Source organism: Colossoma macropomum, unplaced genomic scaffold (assembly GCF_904425465.1).
Source record: "Colossoma macropomum unplaced genomic scaffold, Colossoma_macropomum, whole genome shotgun sequence".
NCBI classification, from domain to species: domain Eukaryota; kingdom Metazoa; phylum Chordata; class Actinopteri; order Characiformes; family Serrasalmidae; genus Colossoma; species Colossoma macropomum.
Window position 1 is genome coordinate 14416597 of NW_023494790.1, and position 16635 is coordinate 14433231.

Consider the following 16635-nt stretch of genomic DNA (forward strand, 5'->3'; position numbering starts at 1 on the left):
TGCATTATTTGGACGACAGTACAGCTCTGATTTGTCTTTTGAAGAACAGAAAGGCACGCTCTGATATTGAGTTTTCTAATTTGGTGCAGACTATAATAAAAATGTATTTCCACCAGCAGCAAACTGATCCCGGGTTTCCCTGGAAGAGAGTTTTTGAAGGACCATTGTTCATTTGTTTAGAGCACACCCGGGCACATGTGAAATGTTCACACCTGTCAAAACAAACTGTACTAAAGAAAAAGTTAGATGGGTCTGCACCAAACAAGGTAGGTCTGAAAGCTCCCTTAGGGCATTATTACACCTAAGCTTTTCACAGACCCACGGCAGTTTGCCAGGAGAGCTTGTTACATTTGGCCAAGTGTGAAAGCTGTTTTTGAACCCAGGCAAATACCTGGTCCTACAGAGAGGGGTGGTCTGGGGTTCAAATCCTAGTATGATCTGCAGTGTATGTGAAAGTTATCCGCCCAAGCAACATGATTGGTCCCTTACTGACTGTTTAAAGTTTTGTAATGGTGAGAAAGAAGACTATATGCCAAGTGCTGCTATATGCCAAAAAATCTTCCTAAGTGAGAATGCCTCCTGTTTCAGTGTGTACAATAATAAAGGAGCACATCAACTGCCATTCCTTTATCATTAAAAACATTAGATGAACACATTATAGAGAGATAAGAAATGCCTGAAGCTCCCCTCTCAGTCCTATCACTGTTCATCAAAGGGGCCTTCTAGCTTAAGCTGCAGCCACCCAGAACTTCAGCCCAAGTTCTCTCCCATCCTACTGTCATACAGTTTAGTTTTTTTTATTTCAACCAAATATAATAGGCATGTTCCAAACTAACAAACTACTATTCTGCACAAAAACATGACGTATGCAATTGTTCAGTCAATCCAAGGTCTGTAAAAAACGATTCCGTGTGAAAACTAATCTGTGATAATCAACCCCGACCTTGGAATGAAACCAGAATCAATCCTGGGCACTGACTCAGGATAAGTGTTGTCATTTTTTACCTGTCACCTCCTACTCTGACTGAAATGATTTCTCAATATTAATGGCTCACCTAGATTTAATTTTCAGCGGTGTATGAGGTTACTCACATGGAAAAAATCCATAATTCCTCTATTACAACCCAGTGGCAGTCTTTTAGCACATTACTTTCACATGGATAGAGAGACATCAGGATGAAACTGCATGTCTGTTGGGCCTGTGGTTTGCCTCCTTGGGCTTTAAATGACCTATTACATATGTGTGTTTAGAAGATACACTCCTTCAGTAACATTCCTGGAATCATGTTCTCGTTTCACATTACAACTGCTCAATATTTTCACTAGTTGTAGAGTTAAGGCAGTATTCATTTAATTTTTTTTTTTAAAAACATGAAACAGTTGTTTGCTTAATGATTTAGTGTGAGAACAGCGATGTACTCTACACTCTAGCAATTATTCACAGTATGTAAATAACAAACAACCTAGTTAGCTTTTATTCTTATTATTTTAACTGTATCATACATGTAGAACATAGCAGCAAATTAAAATGAGCTCACTTCAGCTTGGTAATGTTGATATTTTAACTATATTATTTTCCCACTCAGAACATGAAAGGTTTTGTAATACTAGCAGAGAGTGTGATCAAACTGGTTCAATATAAATAAATATTATTTTACTGTTTCACACAATATTAAACTCATTCTGAAATCAGCACTGATTTGTTTGTGGAAGAAGTACAATCAGCATGAGTCAAAGGTCTTTTATGGTTTGAGTCACAAGTCTTGAGATGCCAACTGATACATTTACATTTAGGAAAAAACTCATTTGATGTTTTACACATGAGTTATTATACTATCAAAGTCTGAGCTGAGTCAAACAATGCCAAACAGACAGTGTCATAAGAAAGTGAAAAAAGAAAAGGAATAGAATCCATCAACCAAAAATATCCAGTCAACAACATCCAGAAACTGACCACTGATGAAGGATTAGAGCAGGGGTCATCAAATAGATTTGAATTGGAGCCAAAGTGAAAATTATTTGGGCATGACCCCAGCTTAAATAGACAAACTGTCTGATCAATTGTGGCTGTTAACAAAGAACATGGTGGCTGGTTCATGTAAGTTAGCCTCTTTAACAAACCCTGCACCACTGCCTCAGGAAAAAAAAACTCTTTTCTTTATTAGATAGTGATAGAATATCTCCTATATCTGTTTATACATTTCAAGAGCTGTTGGTGCTATAGGGTACTTGAGTATTTGGTTAATCATTCCAGGCACCGGTATTCAAATACTGAACTCACTATTCCCTCACAGAAAGGCAGACAAAGTATACAGACCAACAGTTCAGTAAAAAGCTGATGTAATGTCTTAACAGGGTGTAAAGGTTGACAGTTTTGCATGTACTTCATGTTTATTATTGTACTTCACCACTACGAAACACAAGTGTTCTAACATGAGCATCTTGCCAATTACATGTTGTAAAGGATGTGACTGATAAGCAGAGATAGCTTGACCGTTCCTGGCGTAGATATTCTGCTAAGTAGTCTAACTACTCTACCTGATGTTAGCTGGGTCCAGAAATAGTGACAGCATGTTTCTTTGACAAACTAACATGTTGACACATCGCTCCCTGAGAAAGGAATACCCTGTGTCCTCATCAACATTCACCTCAGGTATTAGCTCATCAGCTCCACTGAAGAGGCAGCCTTCAACACGAAAATCTTTTGGCTATTGGCTATTTTTGAATAATTAAACACATTTTAAAAATATTCCCATGTGTGTATATTTCTGTACTACTGATCTTTCAGTCTTCTAACACCAGTGTCATCTAAAATAGCCTACGGCCCTGCATTAATTTCAGCCTTTATTTTTTCGCTTTTTTCCTTTCTTGCATTGAACCTTGCGTTACTTTACTTGTTGATGTTAGAACAGTGTCCAATGCTTTTTCCTACCGCATAATTTGAACAGAACTGAAAAACACTTTTGAAGATGGGGCTGGAGAAAACTTGCTCATGGGAAGAATGTGGTCTGCAGGCCACCATTTATCTGGTAGGAGGGTAACTAACAAACTAGGCAGCAACAGATGAGCTATTGTCTCTAACTTTACATCTACAAGGTGGACCAACAAGATAGGCATGTCTAATAGAGTGGACAGAGAGTGAACACCCTGTTTAAAAACTCCAGCAGCACTGCTGTGTCTGATCCACTCGCACCAGCGCCACACATTAACACCACCACCACCACGTCAGCGTCACTGCAGTGCTGAGAATGATCCACCATCTAATATTTGATGAACAGTGGTCCAATCTGCAACGGCAGAGCTACAAAGTGCACCTGTATACTTAGTGCAGCTGATAAAATGGACAATAAGTGTAGAAACAACGTAGATGTACCTAATAATAAGGTACATGATATCAACACGACTATTGCCCAAAGTAAGTAAACATGCATTACTTTTTTCAGTGTAGCCAGCGCGGTTCAGCCATCAGTGAGGTGAAGCATTTCTAATAGTGGACACTCCCTGGCAGCTGTGTTTCTAAGGTCAGCATGAGAAATTCTTTGCTGAGAGAAAAGGCTTGTTGTTATGACTGAAGTTCCACCACAGCGCTGATGGAAGTCACGTCCCATGACCAGTGGCATCATGCGAGAGTGCTGGTCATCAGCGCTGCCAGAGTCACACTCACTAGAGAAAAGACCCAAGCTGGGGGATGCCCTCTGTTTTTCCTACATCACTCCAGGTCACACTTGCATGCTGAGGCTGTCAAACCGCTCACCAGCTCAGCTAGTCACTGTACGCAGTACACACAGTGCCTGCATCCACTCATCAATGGGTCATTTGTGTATCTCCAGAGGTGACGTGGAGCATGCCCAGTGTCTATGGCTATCATAAGTGCGATCTATTGAGCTCCGTTTCTATGGAACTGCTAATGAAAAACTGCCATTGTATCAAGTGCAGTTCAATAGCCTTTTCTTCCAGGGCAAGGGTGACTGTTATATCACTGATACAGTTTAAGGAGCTTAAATATGATAATTGATATTATACAGAGATTGCACTGATCCGATACTGGCTGTCAATATGGGCTGATATTGGCAGAAAATGCTGGATTGGATACCAGAAGAAAAAATGAATTAATCTGATCCAATCCTGTAACAAATTACCCTGATGTGATATTGTCAGCCATTAATTTGTGTTTGAGCAGTTTGAGCATGGTAGCCTACTTTTAGATTTGTTTCTTAAAGCAGCTGTAAAATATGGTCTGTGTACGCAGCTGCGAGTCACCGTGTAAAGCCTGAATTACTAATTTAAAAGTCTGAAGTGCCGGGTCAGATTTTGCAGGTGTTTTTTGGGCAATGTCATACTTTTTTACGCATTAACGTCACACACACAGGCTCAAAAAGAAGGTTTGACGACCTTCAGGTCTCAAATGCAAAACCAACATTACACTGATGAAGATATGACAACAGCAGATAATTCACTTACATCCTTGGTAAACACATTCTAACTTTTGACTGAGTTTTGTTTAAATTCTCTTTCAGTGGCTCATAACTGTTAGATTCATCCGCTCAGGGAAGAGGTCTGAAGCACAACCCATGTTACAATATGTTCTTCCACATGTTGCTTGCAATTACACATTTTGACTAGAGAGGTCTCTGAATCCCCAAAACATACATAATGTAACTTTAAATGTAATGCTTCAATTAAAAATAGCTCATTTAGGAGTGTATTCGTTTTTAAAGTTTATCAAACAATACTTAAGGCTACAATGTTGGTAATGGAAAAGAATCTGTATTGAAAAAATACAGAAACTGAAAAAAAACAGTGTTGTGCCATCTTTAATATCACCTGATATTATTTAATATGGTCAAAAAATTAAACATTAAACACCCACAGCAATAAAAGTGTTTTGCTATGTAATATTACTGTCATCAAAACATCAAAAAACCCTCACAGTCCTTAATAATATAAACATTACAGCACTGCCTGCAGGGCATTCCAGAACTCAGTGGTTTTCTTGGTTTCAGTTAATTAACTCACTTTTCATCAGCTCTTGTCACATAAAGGATTTTTGTTATAACATGTAAACAATACTAAAAGTTAGGTTTGGGTACATGTTATATGTTTTGTTATGAAACCATGAAACCATTAAAACGAATAATGCACCAAAATGAGCCAAAACCGAAATGCAACACATACCTGGCCAAAAACCAAAACCAAAAACTGTTGTGATTCCAAATAAATGTACTAAACATAAAAACTACAAGGTCATAAAGAAAATACACTTTCACTGATGACAAAATCTGTGTTAAATTAGAAAAAAACTGAGCTGACAATAAATAAAAACATAAAATAAGCATCATTTTATTACATTTGAATTCGGTGACTCATTCCTTACATTGCATTTCCTTCAGGAAAAGCAAATCTAGTTAAAAATAAAAATGTCTGCTACTAAATGACAAATAATATTAATATATTCTCAGGGCTTGTCTGTAGCTACAAGTTGTAATACACACAAGCAATTTCAAAGTAATATGAGTGCTGACACTGATAAGTGCATGAAACCATAATATTAGCCAGCCGACACATCGGTAAGACCCTAATTTCACATTTTAAATGTAAATAGGGTTTAGAGAGGTTCTAGGCTTGTGGTAAGAAGGCATTTGTCAAGAGTGACAGGAAGACACTCGCACATGAAGCCAGCAAACACACACACACACACACACACACACACTGTTCCTTTCTAAGTCACTTTCCATAGATGGACTGGAAACGCATCTGGACAACCTCTTGCTTCCAACACGTCAAATCAATGCACGTTCCTCAGACACCCTAAAAAATCTCCAGCTCACAAAAAGGGGCCTTTCCTACAGTAGCTGTTCACATCTAAACAATACCATGTTCTGTGTGTTCCCCTTCACAGTCAGTTTGCACACGCAATAAATCAACCATTAACCTTTGCGTGTCACTAGGCCAGTCCTGTTAGACTGAACGGCTGGTCACACTAAAGAGCTAGACAAAGAATTCACGCTTGATTAATCACTGAAGGTTTATACTGTAATATGCATTAGCAGCAAGGTAAATGTTAGCACAACAAAGGAAAAAACCTCTAAAGCCACTTAATCCTGTGGCCTCGGAGAGCCGCAAATGTTAATCAAGAACATGACGTAATGGGAAGATGAACAGCTATGTACCTGCACACAAGTTTGTCTTATACAAGTTTTTTTTACAAGCAACACTAAAATAACATCTGTAATAAGTGCTTTTGCTTTTTGGCTTGCAGATTTGGATATTTTATGAACATGGCTTGATCAAAGATCATGAGTCTGTTCAAAGACTTATCCCAGACTATCCCTTTATGGACTCTTTAAGAGATAACACACTGAACAGTGAAAGTACGTGCATACTGTGGTCATAATACAATGACCAGCACAATAGAAGATCCAAAAAGATCCAGAAAGTCCAGAGTAGACTATGCTTGACTGATAGCTCATCACAAGTGAGTAGTAAGTAGCTTTATTTATTCCGTTTCCCGAAGGACTCCTTCAAATTATAAAACTTCGACTGGCATAAAAGATCTATTTTTCCTCAGCTTCATTTTAGCCCTTCACATTTAGTTACGAATTGCCTTTTTGAGCTTAGTTTCACTCTGTTTTCTTGGTTCAGCACCTGGACTGCAGTGCTGTTGGCCATGCCTCTCCTTTTCAAGCTTTAGCATTTTATTTTAGACTAGAAAAGGAAATAGCATGATAGATGCTGGATGTACTAAAAGGGAATTCAATTTTTTCAGTTTTCAAAACTATTGCATAATTTACAGAGACTTATAGAGTCTGAATCTTTCAAAGCCGTGGTGTGAAGAACCAGGCGTCTGAAGAGTTTATGTATTTTTCCAGATTTATCAGTATTTCACCATTATCAACATTACATATAATAACTCTGAAGCTACGTGTAGGTTAACTGGTCATTTTGGACAATAGATAAAATGGCTTAAATATGGCTTAAACATAGTGCTGAACGATTTGGAGAAAATATCTCATTGCGATTTTTGTGACCAATATTGCGATCGCAATTATTTTCTATAACTGAGTTCCCAGGCCTGTTTCTTTGGCCAACAAGAACAGAATATCAACTTTTTTTGGCATTAGTGTATCAGACCACCAGTTGTGATGGTTGTGATGTCACAGATACAGAACAATGGTGTTTTGTTGCTTCTGATTGGTCTAACGCATCTACATCAGTTCACAAGCTCTGTGTTATCAGCTTCATTTGACTCATTTAAAACTTAGCATAACATTGTTGGTTATGTATTCTAGAATCAAAATTGCTGCTCTTGCGCTCTGAAAGTTGCACTCTTTCAAACTGCAGTTTTATATAAAAACGATTCATTTTTCAGCCGTACTTAAATAATAAAATAACACAGCTTAAATGATAAAACGTTACCTCACAACTCCAGGTTCCTGTTCCAAGGGTCTGGTTCTTAAGTTTCTCGGCAATGCAGCATTTCACACCACATCTGAATGACTTTTTATACATTTCAGTCACTGCATAGTGCAAAAACTATCCACCATTAAATTGGTGGCATTTACCTTTAAGAAGTTCCACCACAGCTCTACAGAGAACTCAGTATTTGAGGAGTTTTTGGACCTTTATTTCCACAGGAGTCAGTATTTTGTTGAAGTTAGGCTTGCTATGCTATGGCTAGTCTATCCTCCTCAGCAGCTGAAGCTAAAAGCTACGTTTGCGTTCCCTCAGTCAGTAAAGCGTAAAAGCGCGACGAATGAGTCATTTCAGACTAGTAAACCTGACTAGTTGATTTTAAAAGGGTAGGTTTATTACTGTTTTCTATGTAAAGTGAAAGTATTTTTTAAAAAACCATAGTTTTTCCATTAATTGCGTTACTTTAGTGAGGGCATCCAAAGCCAAGCTCGAGGAAATCTACCTGCAGAGTGGGCTAACCTGACCACGGCTAATGTAAGTCTTATAAAATGATTTTTGGACAGAACTACAGCTCACTGGGCTCACGTGTGCCTGACATTTTCTTTCTTTTTTAAATAAAAAAAGTCGACCAGCTGTATGAGAAGCCCGTCCTCTCACCTGTGCGGAGTCGCTTTCACCTGTGCTGGCGGAAGCCATGTTGCATCGACTCTCGGGCAACTGTACAGATTCACAGCTGTGAGGAACTTTCTGCTAAATCCATCGACTGTGCTCCTGCACAAACAGCCACCGGCGTGAAACAACGTCCCGCAGTTTGGCTACTCTCTGAACATGTGCCGACAGCGGTCTGGAAGCTTTTGTGGTGCAGTTGGAGTTGGTCTGCAGCAGGTAGGCTGGGTCTGAAGGCTGTACGAGGCAGGGAGCTCTGCCCTGCACTATCACAGGACAGCTACACATTCAAACTGAAACACGCCAAACCCACTTCTGTGGAAGCCCGTTTCCGCCACTAGAGAAAGTATATAGCCATTTAGAAAGTCATAATAATAAGAAAGTTTTCCATAATTATGACTTAGAATCTCATAGTTATGACATAGCGTGTATTAATCATCACTCTCATAATAATGAGAAAGTGTCTAATAATTACGACTTAATGTTTCATCTCAAAATAATGATAACATTGTCGCGTAATTATGAGATGCTAAGTCATGAGATACCAAGTCATAATTATGACAGTCATTATTATGAGCTATTAAGTCATAATTATTAGAGTGAATCTCATTATTATGAGATGCTAAGTCATGATTGAGAAAGTAAGTCATAATTATGAGATGCTAAGTCATAATTATGAGATAAAAAGTTGTAGTTATGAGATACAAAGTCAAATTTATTAGGTAAGTCACAATTATGAGATAGGATCTCATTATTATGAGACAGCAAGTCAAAATAATAAGGTACTAAGTCATAATAATGAGACAGAAAATGTTATGAGATAGCAAGCCGTAATTATGAGATACACTTTCTCATTATTATGACTTACTAAATGGCTAAATATTTTTCTCCAGTGGTGGAAAATGGCTCCCATACACTTCACTACAGATCACCTTCACTAACCATAGCTCTAGCCTAAATGGGGGGAGAGGTCAAAAGTGGCACTGACAGGCCTAAATACAAAAATAAAACACAACTGGATGTTTCTGCAGTTATGAGCAGTTTGAGCTATTTGATTTTTTTTTAGAAAAACAGTGTCTTTGTTGCAATGCAGCATGTAATAAAAAAGATTCTTTCACTGTTTTTGAGTACAAATGGCAAATAGCATGCCCTGTTACATTAGCTTTGGCAGACAGCTGGTATATCTGAATTTAACATGAAAATGAAGTCTAATTTAAAACAGTTGCAGTAAGGACATAAAATACTGAATATGAAAAAAGGGTATTTGCTTTTCTATAAATCCAGAGACAGCTAGGTTTCCCACACTTTTATCCGTGGGCTCTCTAAGTTTTAACAGGATGTAGGTTTGTTGCAAGAAGCTTTATTTTAGGTCATTAAATCAGTGTTGCGATAAGAATATATAAATGTGGGACAGGCATATTGAGAGAAAAAAATGACATTAATTACTGATCAAACAGTATTTTTAACCATCTTTTGATTTTACATGTATACCATGCAGTTTCACCTGAAAAGATGTAATTTTGTAATTCAGATTGAAATCACAGGCGTGGGATAGGACACTGGAAGTTTAACCAAAAATATGCTTCATAAATTACATCAGTACATTCAGCAACCAATTTATATGTGACAGTGTGTTATGACACTACTGACCCATTCTCTAAAAATCTTAATATATACAGAAGTTCACTGCCAGGAAGCAGCAGTCTGATAACCTCCCTCGATCTGCTGAAGATCGGTGTAAAATTTAGTGTTTAAATGAGAAGAAGAAAAAAAAAAGGCCTAACATTATATTCATAATAATAAGTACAGTGATAGTACTATTATTGTTGTGTTTAGCATGCCCTTTATTAATAACTCAATAATAATCTAACTTTCATAACTTTACTAATAATAAACTAAAAGTAAATAAAAGTGTATTTTGCACTTTATTGAAGATCACCACTTATAGCATCTGGTCACCTAGTGGCTTTCTAACCTTTTTAGACCTGCTGTAGACATGTGTACATCAATATGCAGTAATACAGTACTACTACTAATAATAATAATAATACATAAATACACCCTTATAAATTGGTTCACCAGGGGTTCTTCAATGAAAGAAATTGTTATACATCAAACCATAAACACCCAAATAACCACATGAATACATAAATGGCTCTTTGCATGGTTAAATAGATGAAAATATGTTGTTTACAGTCGTGTGTAAAAGTTTAGGCACCTCTGGTCAAATGACATCTCTCTGCAGAGGACACACTTCTGCACAATTTAATGCACAATTACTGTTTATTTGCTAAACATAACATAAGATGTGCATTTTATACGTTATATGTAAAACTTTATTTAATTAGAATGACTTTGAAAATAAAAAGAAATGATGTACTAAAATTCACAGAAAGAAAGGCCAGTTTGTTCCCTGTAGATAATATTAACTTGTTAATTTATTTTCACTTAGAAAATCAACACGTTTCATTAGACCAGGGTGCCCAGACTTTTGCACACGACTGTATGGTTCTGTAAAGATGGCTAAATTGTTGTATATATCACCAAAAAGGGTTCTGCTGTTGTTATATAGAACTTTTTTACTAAACGTGTAGAATAATACATTTTTCTTTCAAAATAAGCACATGTTAATCATTGAAACACACCTTCTGTAGAAAACTCTGTGACATTGTTATGTAGATGAAGTAAAAAGGTCCAGCAATGAATAATTATAACAATAATCATCATCATCCGCATTAAATGAAATGTATTTTGAATAATTTTTTAAAATGAACAAAATATGTATTGGTGCCCTGCGATGGACTGGCGACCTGTCCAGGGTGTATCCTGCCAATGACAGCTGGGATAGGCTCCAGCACCCCACGGCGACCCAGAAGGATAAGCGGTTTAGATGATGTATGTATGTAAAATATGTATTGGTTTAAATAATCATTTTTTTGCTGCTATTTTTGAAGAAGAATGGTATCAATCTCTCACTGAGAGCTAAACTGTTTATTCATGTGAATATGAGAGCATTATGACTAATCCTTGATTTACTGTTGTGTAGAGTAAAGGTGATATCAGTAGTTTACATTGTGATCCAGCCCTTGTGACGTTGCACACCTTGTAAAACCACTAGAGGGCGACATTGTTATAGAATTGGCTTTATAAGCTCCGGTTCTCAGAGCCCACCTTCTGTAATGCATGTTGTGTAGTCTAATGCAATGAATGTATGCATGTTTTATTAGCTATAATGGCTTTTTTTGCATTAATATAATACTGCAGAAAACTATTTTAATGCATCACAATTTCAGCATCAAAACAAATCATTGACCCACCCTGAAAAAAGTGCTGCTGCTTTGAATTGACTTGATTCAAATGTGTAAACCAGTTCCACATGAATTAAATATATCAACACAGTTCTCATCAAAAGCATTTAAAAACAATCACAATAATGTTTAATTTATGTGGAACCATTTTTTTCAGTGTATATGATATAATCATCAGGAAAAGTACACTCTTAAAAAGAGATTCTTCAAGGGTTCTTTAGTATATGGAAATGGTTCTATATAGAACCATTTTCAAAAAGGTTCTACATAGATCTATATACAACACATTCTCCACCAATCTGAAGAACGATTTCACCATGTAAAGAACAATTTAAGCATGAATATGGTTCCTTGAGTGTTTATGGTTCTATAGAGAACCTTTGCCTTTATTAAAGAACCATTTATAAGAGTATTGTAAAAATAGAAGAACACTTTTTGGTGCTATATAGAACCACTTGCAAAAAAGCTTCTATGTAGGGTCATATACAACACATTCTCTATGAGTCTGAAGAACTGTTTCATCATGCAAAGAACAGTTTAAGCGTGCAAACGGTTCTTTGAGAACAACTGTCTTTACTAAAGAACCTTTGAAGAACCATCTTTTTTAAGAGTGATTATTATCTAGATTTAAGAACTAATTAAAATACCCTAATTGAAATACCCAGAAAACATGTATTTAACAGGAAATTACACAAAAGCCTCAACAACTTAATATAATACTATTGTTCAGTATTTAGCATGTCCACCCTTTACCTTTAGTACAGCTTCCATTCTTTTCATGGGACTTGCTTTCAGTTTTTTCAAAGAAATCTCAGGGAGGTTTTTCCACACCTCCAAAGTTCAGCCTTAGAAGTTGGTTGCACTTTATGCTTCTCATAATCCAAGCAATCCCAATTCTAAATTTAGACTCATCGTCCATAAAACCTTACTCCACATCGCAGATGTCCAGTTTTGGTGTTCTAGTGAAATTTTTATTCTTTTGTGTTTGTTCAAATTTCTCAATAATGGCAGCTACACATCTATTCAGATCTGCAGTATTGAGTTGTCTTCTCACAGTGGAAGGATGGACAGAAACCCTTGTGGACTTTGCAAAAGTGGAGCTTGATTTCTCCTCTCTCAGAGATGAAGCTTTAAGTACTGTTTATCTGATGGTGACTGTTTTGGTGGTCTACCAGGTTCAGCACAGTGGTTAGGAGTTCCTTTTTCTTTATATATTTTACTGAAGTTTTGAGCTCCAGTTTTTGACTTTCCCCTTCTTTACACAAATTGATTACTTTATATCCTCTTCAGAAATAGTCATTTTAGATGCACATGAGAAATTAATATGGAAGGCAGCTAAGGTATTCTCTATAAAGGGGAACATAATGTCAGTGACTCCTATGGGGACAGCTTTTGGTGGGAGGACACCACTGTAATTCATTAGTTTTAAGATACTTAGTTGTCCACTCACTGTCCACTCTGTTAGACACTCCTTGTTGGTCCGCCTTGTAGATTTAAAGTCAGAGACAGTAGCTCATCTGCTCCTGCACAGTTTGTGTTGGTTATCCTCTAGTCCTTCATCAGTGGTTACAGGGCGCTGCACACAGGACACTGTTGGCTGGATATTTTTGTTGGTGGTCCATTCTCAGCCCAGCAGTGACACTGAAATGTTTAAAAACTCCAGCAGCACTGCTGTGTCTGATCCACTCAGACCAGTGCAACACACACTAACACACCACCACTACAAATGATCCACCACCCAAATAATACCTGCACTGTGGTGGTCCTGATCATTGAAGAACAGGGTAAAGGCGGCTCATTTAGTATGCAGAGAAACAGATACTATGAACTACAGCCTGTAATTGTTGAACTACAAAGTGCATCTGTATGGTGAGTGGAGCTGATGAAATGGACAGTGAGCATAGATACAAGGGGGTGTATTTAATAAAGTGACCGGTCAATGTATATTGCATAAATGTCAGTTAGTAAATGTTTAACGTGACACCAATTACAACACCATTTATTAGCATATGAAGCATTGAGCTTCACACTTGTTAAAGCGATGTTAACAATACAGGCAGACACTTATCAGTCAGAAGTTAAGGATAATAGGGATAGAAGATAATGACAGACTAGGGGGAAATGGCTATGCACTAATATGAGTCACATAATACACACAGCCTGGAACCACATAAAGAACATGAATTTTTGATAGGACCCTTCTGAACATTGTATGACGGAAGCTTGAATGAAGCAAATCAGCAGAGCCTGTGGCATTCCGTTAATGATATCCAATTACTCATCACAAATGTCAAGAAAGCTTCATCATGTATGAATTGTCATGAATTACTCATGAAGGTGAAATACAGTCTTTATATAAGCCACACTTATCACAGCTTTATAAATTCTGCACATGAACGGAATCAGACATGTTGTGATTGGCTCTTTCTTACCTAGACTGCCATCTGGTTCTTGAAGGCCTTTTGCTAACTACCTGCTATGTGTGCACAAGCGCTAGCAATGGCAATTGATGCCGCCTGGCGTAGGAGCTGGAATTATGTTGTCCAGATGGAGCACTGATTGGTGGGCAGAGAGGATAAATCCTCTGATCTAAGTAGAGTTTTGTAAACGTGCCTACTAGCGCATCAGGCTTATGTAATGTGGCTATTTGGACAGACTTTGCAGAGGCTGATTAAGTTTGCTTTGGCTTTTGCCATCTGTTTATTCCTTGGAGTCGGCAGTTTAGCTGTTTAGGCTCTGTTTTTGTCCCTCGCGTGTTTAGAGCAAAGATGCTATCACACCATCTATGGACATGGTTCATGCCTATCACCATGTCCCCCCCCATGAGTTTTGTCGGAGTCATCTTGGCTGTTGCGTGGGGTAATTCTAGACAATGCACCTATCATTAAAAAAAATGCATTATTTATAGATACAGTGCTGTGCAAAAGTAAGACTCTAAGCACAAGATATTTATTTTTCAGAATTAAGAAGCTTCAACAACTAAATATTATTATTATTTTTGGAGTATTTAGTGTGTCAACAGTTTGCCTTTATCACAGCTTACAACAAGAAATCTGCAGGGATATATTTCCACACCCCCATAGTTCAGTCTTAGAAGTTGGTTGAATTTTTTGCTTTTCACAATCCATGTATATCCTAAACAGATTCAGTGATATTGAGGTCTGGTTTCTGCAATGGCCAGTCAGTCCGTCACCCACCTCTTCTTTGCTTGATTTGCAAATTTTGTTCTTTTTGTCAATTTCATTTTCTCAGTAAGGGCTTCTAGACAGCTGCACATCCTTTCAGAGACATAGCATTGAGTCTTCTTACAGTGGAAGGATGGACAGAAACAGATTGCAGATTTTTTCAGAAGCAAGAGTGGAGATTTTCCTCTCAGCTGTGGCGAGTCCCATTTTCTCAATATCATCTAATCGCTCCAGTTTTGAAAACTCCAGTTGTTTCACTATTTTCCTTGACTTCCTCTGGCTGCTTTGGCTGGAAGTTAAACAAATGAAGGGTGGTCTCTGACCACAGTACCATGGAGAGAAGCTTAAATTAGAGTGCCTTGGCCTAGGCTACTTATATTTTTCTGATCTTCATTTGTTTTAGGGAAACCTGAAGGCTTCTGCAAAGTGCTACTTCACAAAATGTACATAAGAGAGGAAGAAGAAAGACATTTCCTGTGCTAGCTAACATAATTTGAGAATGCTATGAAGCACACAACAAATTAGCAATGCTGTTGTCTGGCAAAGTGCATTAGCCAAAGGTCACTGACCTTGGCCATAAAGCCAGGCTCCACCTGCCTGGCCATGAGTGATTGATGTCCAGGTAATGCTTCCTACTGAGACTGAGAAACAAACAGGCCTACTTTGATGTGAGCTGCTCCAGACATTTCAGTCCTATTTCAAGGGACCTTTTTTTCTTCAAACAGAATCTCTGCAGCATTTTAGATCAGGCCATGAAATTTTAGCTGACAATTAATTGCCATATAAGTAATTGCGTTTAACATTTCTTGTTTTTTGTAAGACCCATGACGTCACTCAGTAAATGTGTTTTCTGCTTTCTTATTTTATCACATGTATTTGCCTCAACCCAACTGATGACCCGCATTCACATTCTGTTTGTTGTAAAGTTAACATATGATTGTGGAAGCTAACAGTTGTGGAAAATAATTACAATCAGCTCTATGATGTAATAAATGTGACAGGCCTACTTTAGCCCTTTAAACAGGCTTATTATTCAGTTTTTTATCTTAATAATTATTGTTTGGTAACTATTGTTAATAATTCAGGAGAAAGAATTTAAGTGTGGGTCCAAATTCCTGGAAGGCCTGGAAACTAAACTTTTTTTTTATTCTGTTTTTGTGATGCCACAAAAACTGACACCTTTACATATATTCACCTATTCAGCTTACAGCAGTTTAGCCCCACCCATTCACACTGAAGGAGTGTTTCAGCCCAGACTGATTTTTAAATGAGGGCAGCCAATCACAACAGAGGTCATTTAAATATGTCAGTCAGTCATAGCAGTGCACTAACAAAAGCAACCTGTTTCATTTTCAAGGTATAAAGAGAGGTTTGAAAACAATCCCGTAAAAATCCATTGTAGCTGTTTTTTTGGTACATAAACCCACACAAAGATTATAAGTGGACCTTGGCAGACGGGGTAATAAAATACAAGAAAAAGGTAGGATATGGGTCCTAGAGGGGATGAATATAAACTTTTAAAGAAATGATCTGGTGATCTCTAGGCACCTAATGAACAAAAACGATTAGATCAGTTGCATTCAGAATTCTCAGATATTCCCCCAAATTCAAAATGCACCCTTATGGGACAATAATTGAATGCAATAAGACAGTAAGGTTACAATAATCCAATAGGACCATGTGCACTGGCTACACCATGCACGTCAGTGTTACGTCCAACGATAGCAAAAAATATCTCTTTTAATATGATCCTTGTTTTTCCTGACCTCAGAAGCTCAGGGTGAAGTCTAACTATGCCACAGGCTAATGGGTGATTAGCACACTCACCTGCCAGGCCTGTCAGCAACATCAAGAGCTTTAAAGGCTTAGGAGGATTCACAGTATCTCCACTGCTTGTTATCTTGATTGACTTTAGGATCAACATCTGACTGTCACGTAGCAGATGAATGCAGCTAGTGTGCTAAGTTGAAGATACGTCATAGTTTGAGCATCTGCAGTTATTGCTAGCTCAGCTTTTAGCTAGCTTAGCATTTTCTTTTTTAAATGCAGTACGCCTTTGTGTC

General features: G+C 37.6%; 1 protein-coding gene across 1 annotated transcript in view; it reads right to left on the reverse strand.

The window, feature by feature from the left end:
• ank3b (ankyrin 3b) overlaps positions 1 to 8369 on the reverse strand; it is a 236278-nt gene extending 227909 nt beyond the window's left edge. Inside the window, exon 1 of the mRNA XM_036572225.1 lies at positions 8071 to 8369. Coding sequence (XP_036428118.1) covers positions 8071 to 8109 — 39 coding nt within the window. The 5' untranslated portion in view covers positions 8110 to 8369. The remainder of the gene's footprint in view (positions 1 to 8070) is intronic.
• Between the last annotated feature and the right edge of the window lie 8266 nt (positions 8370 to 16635).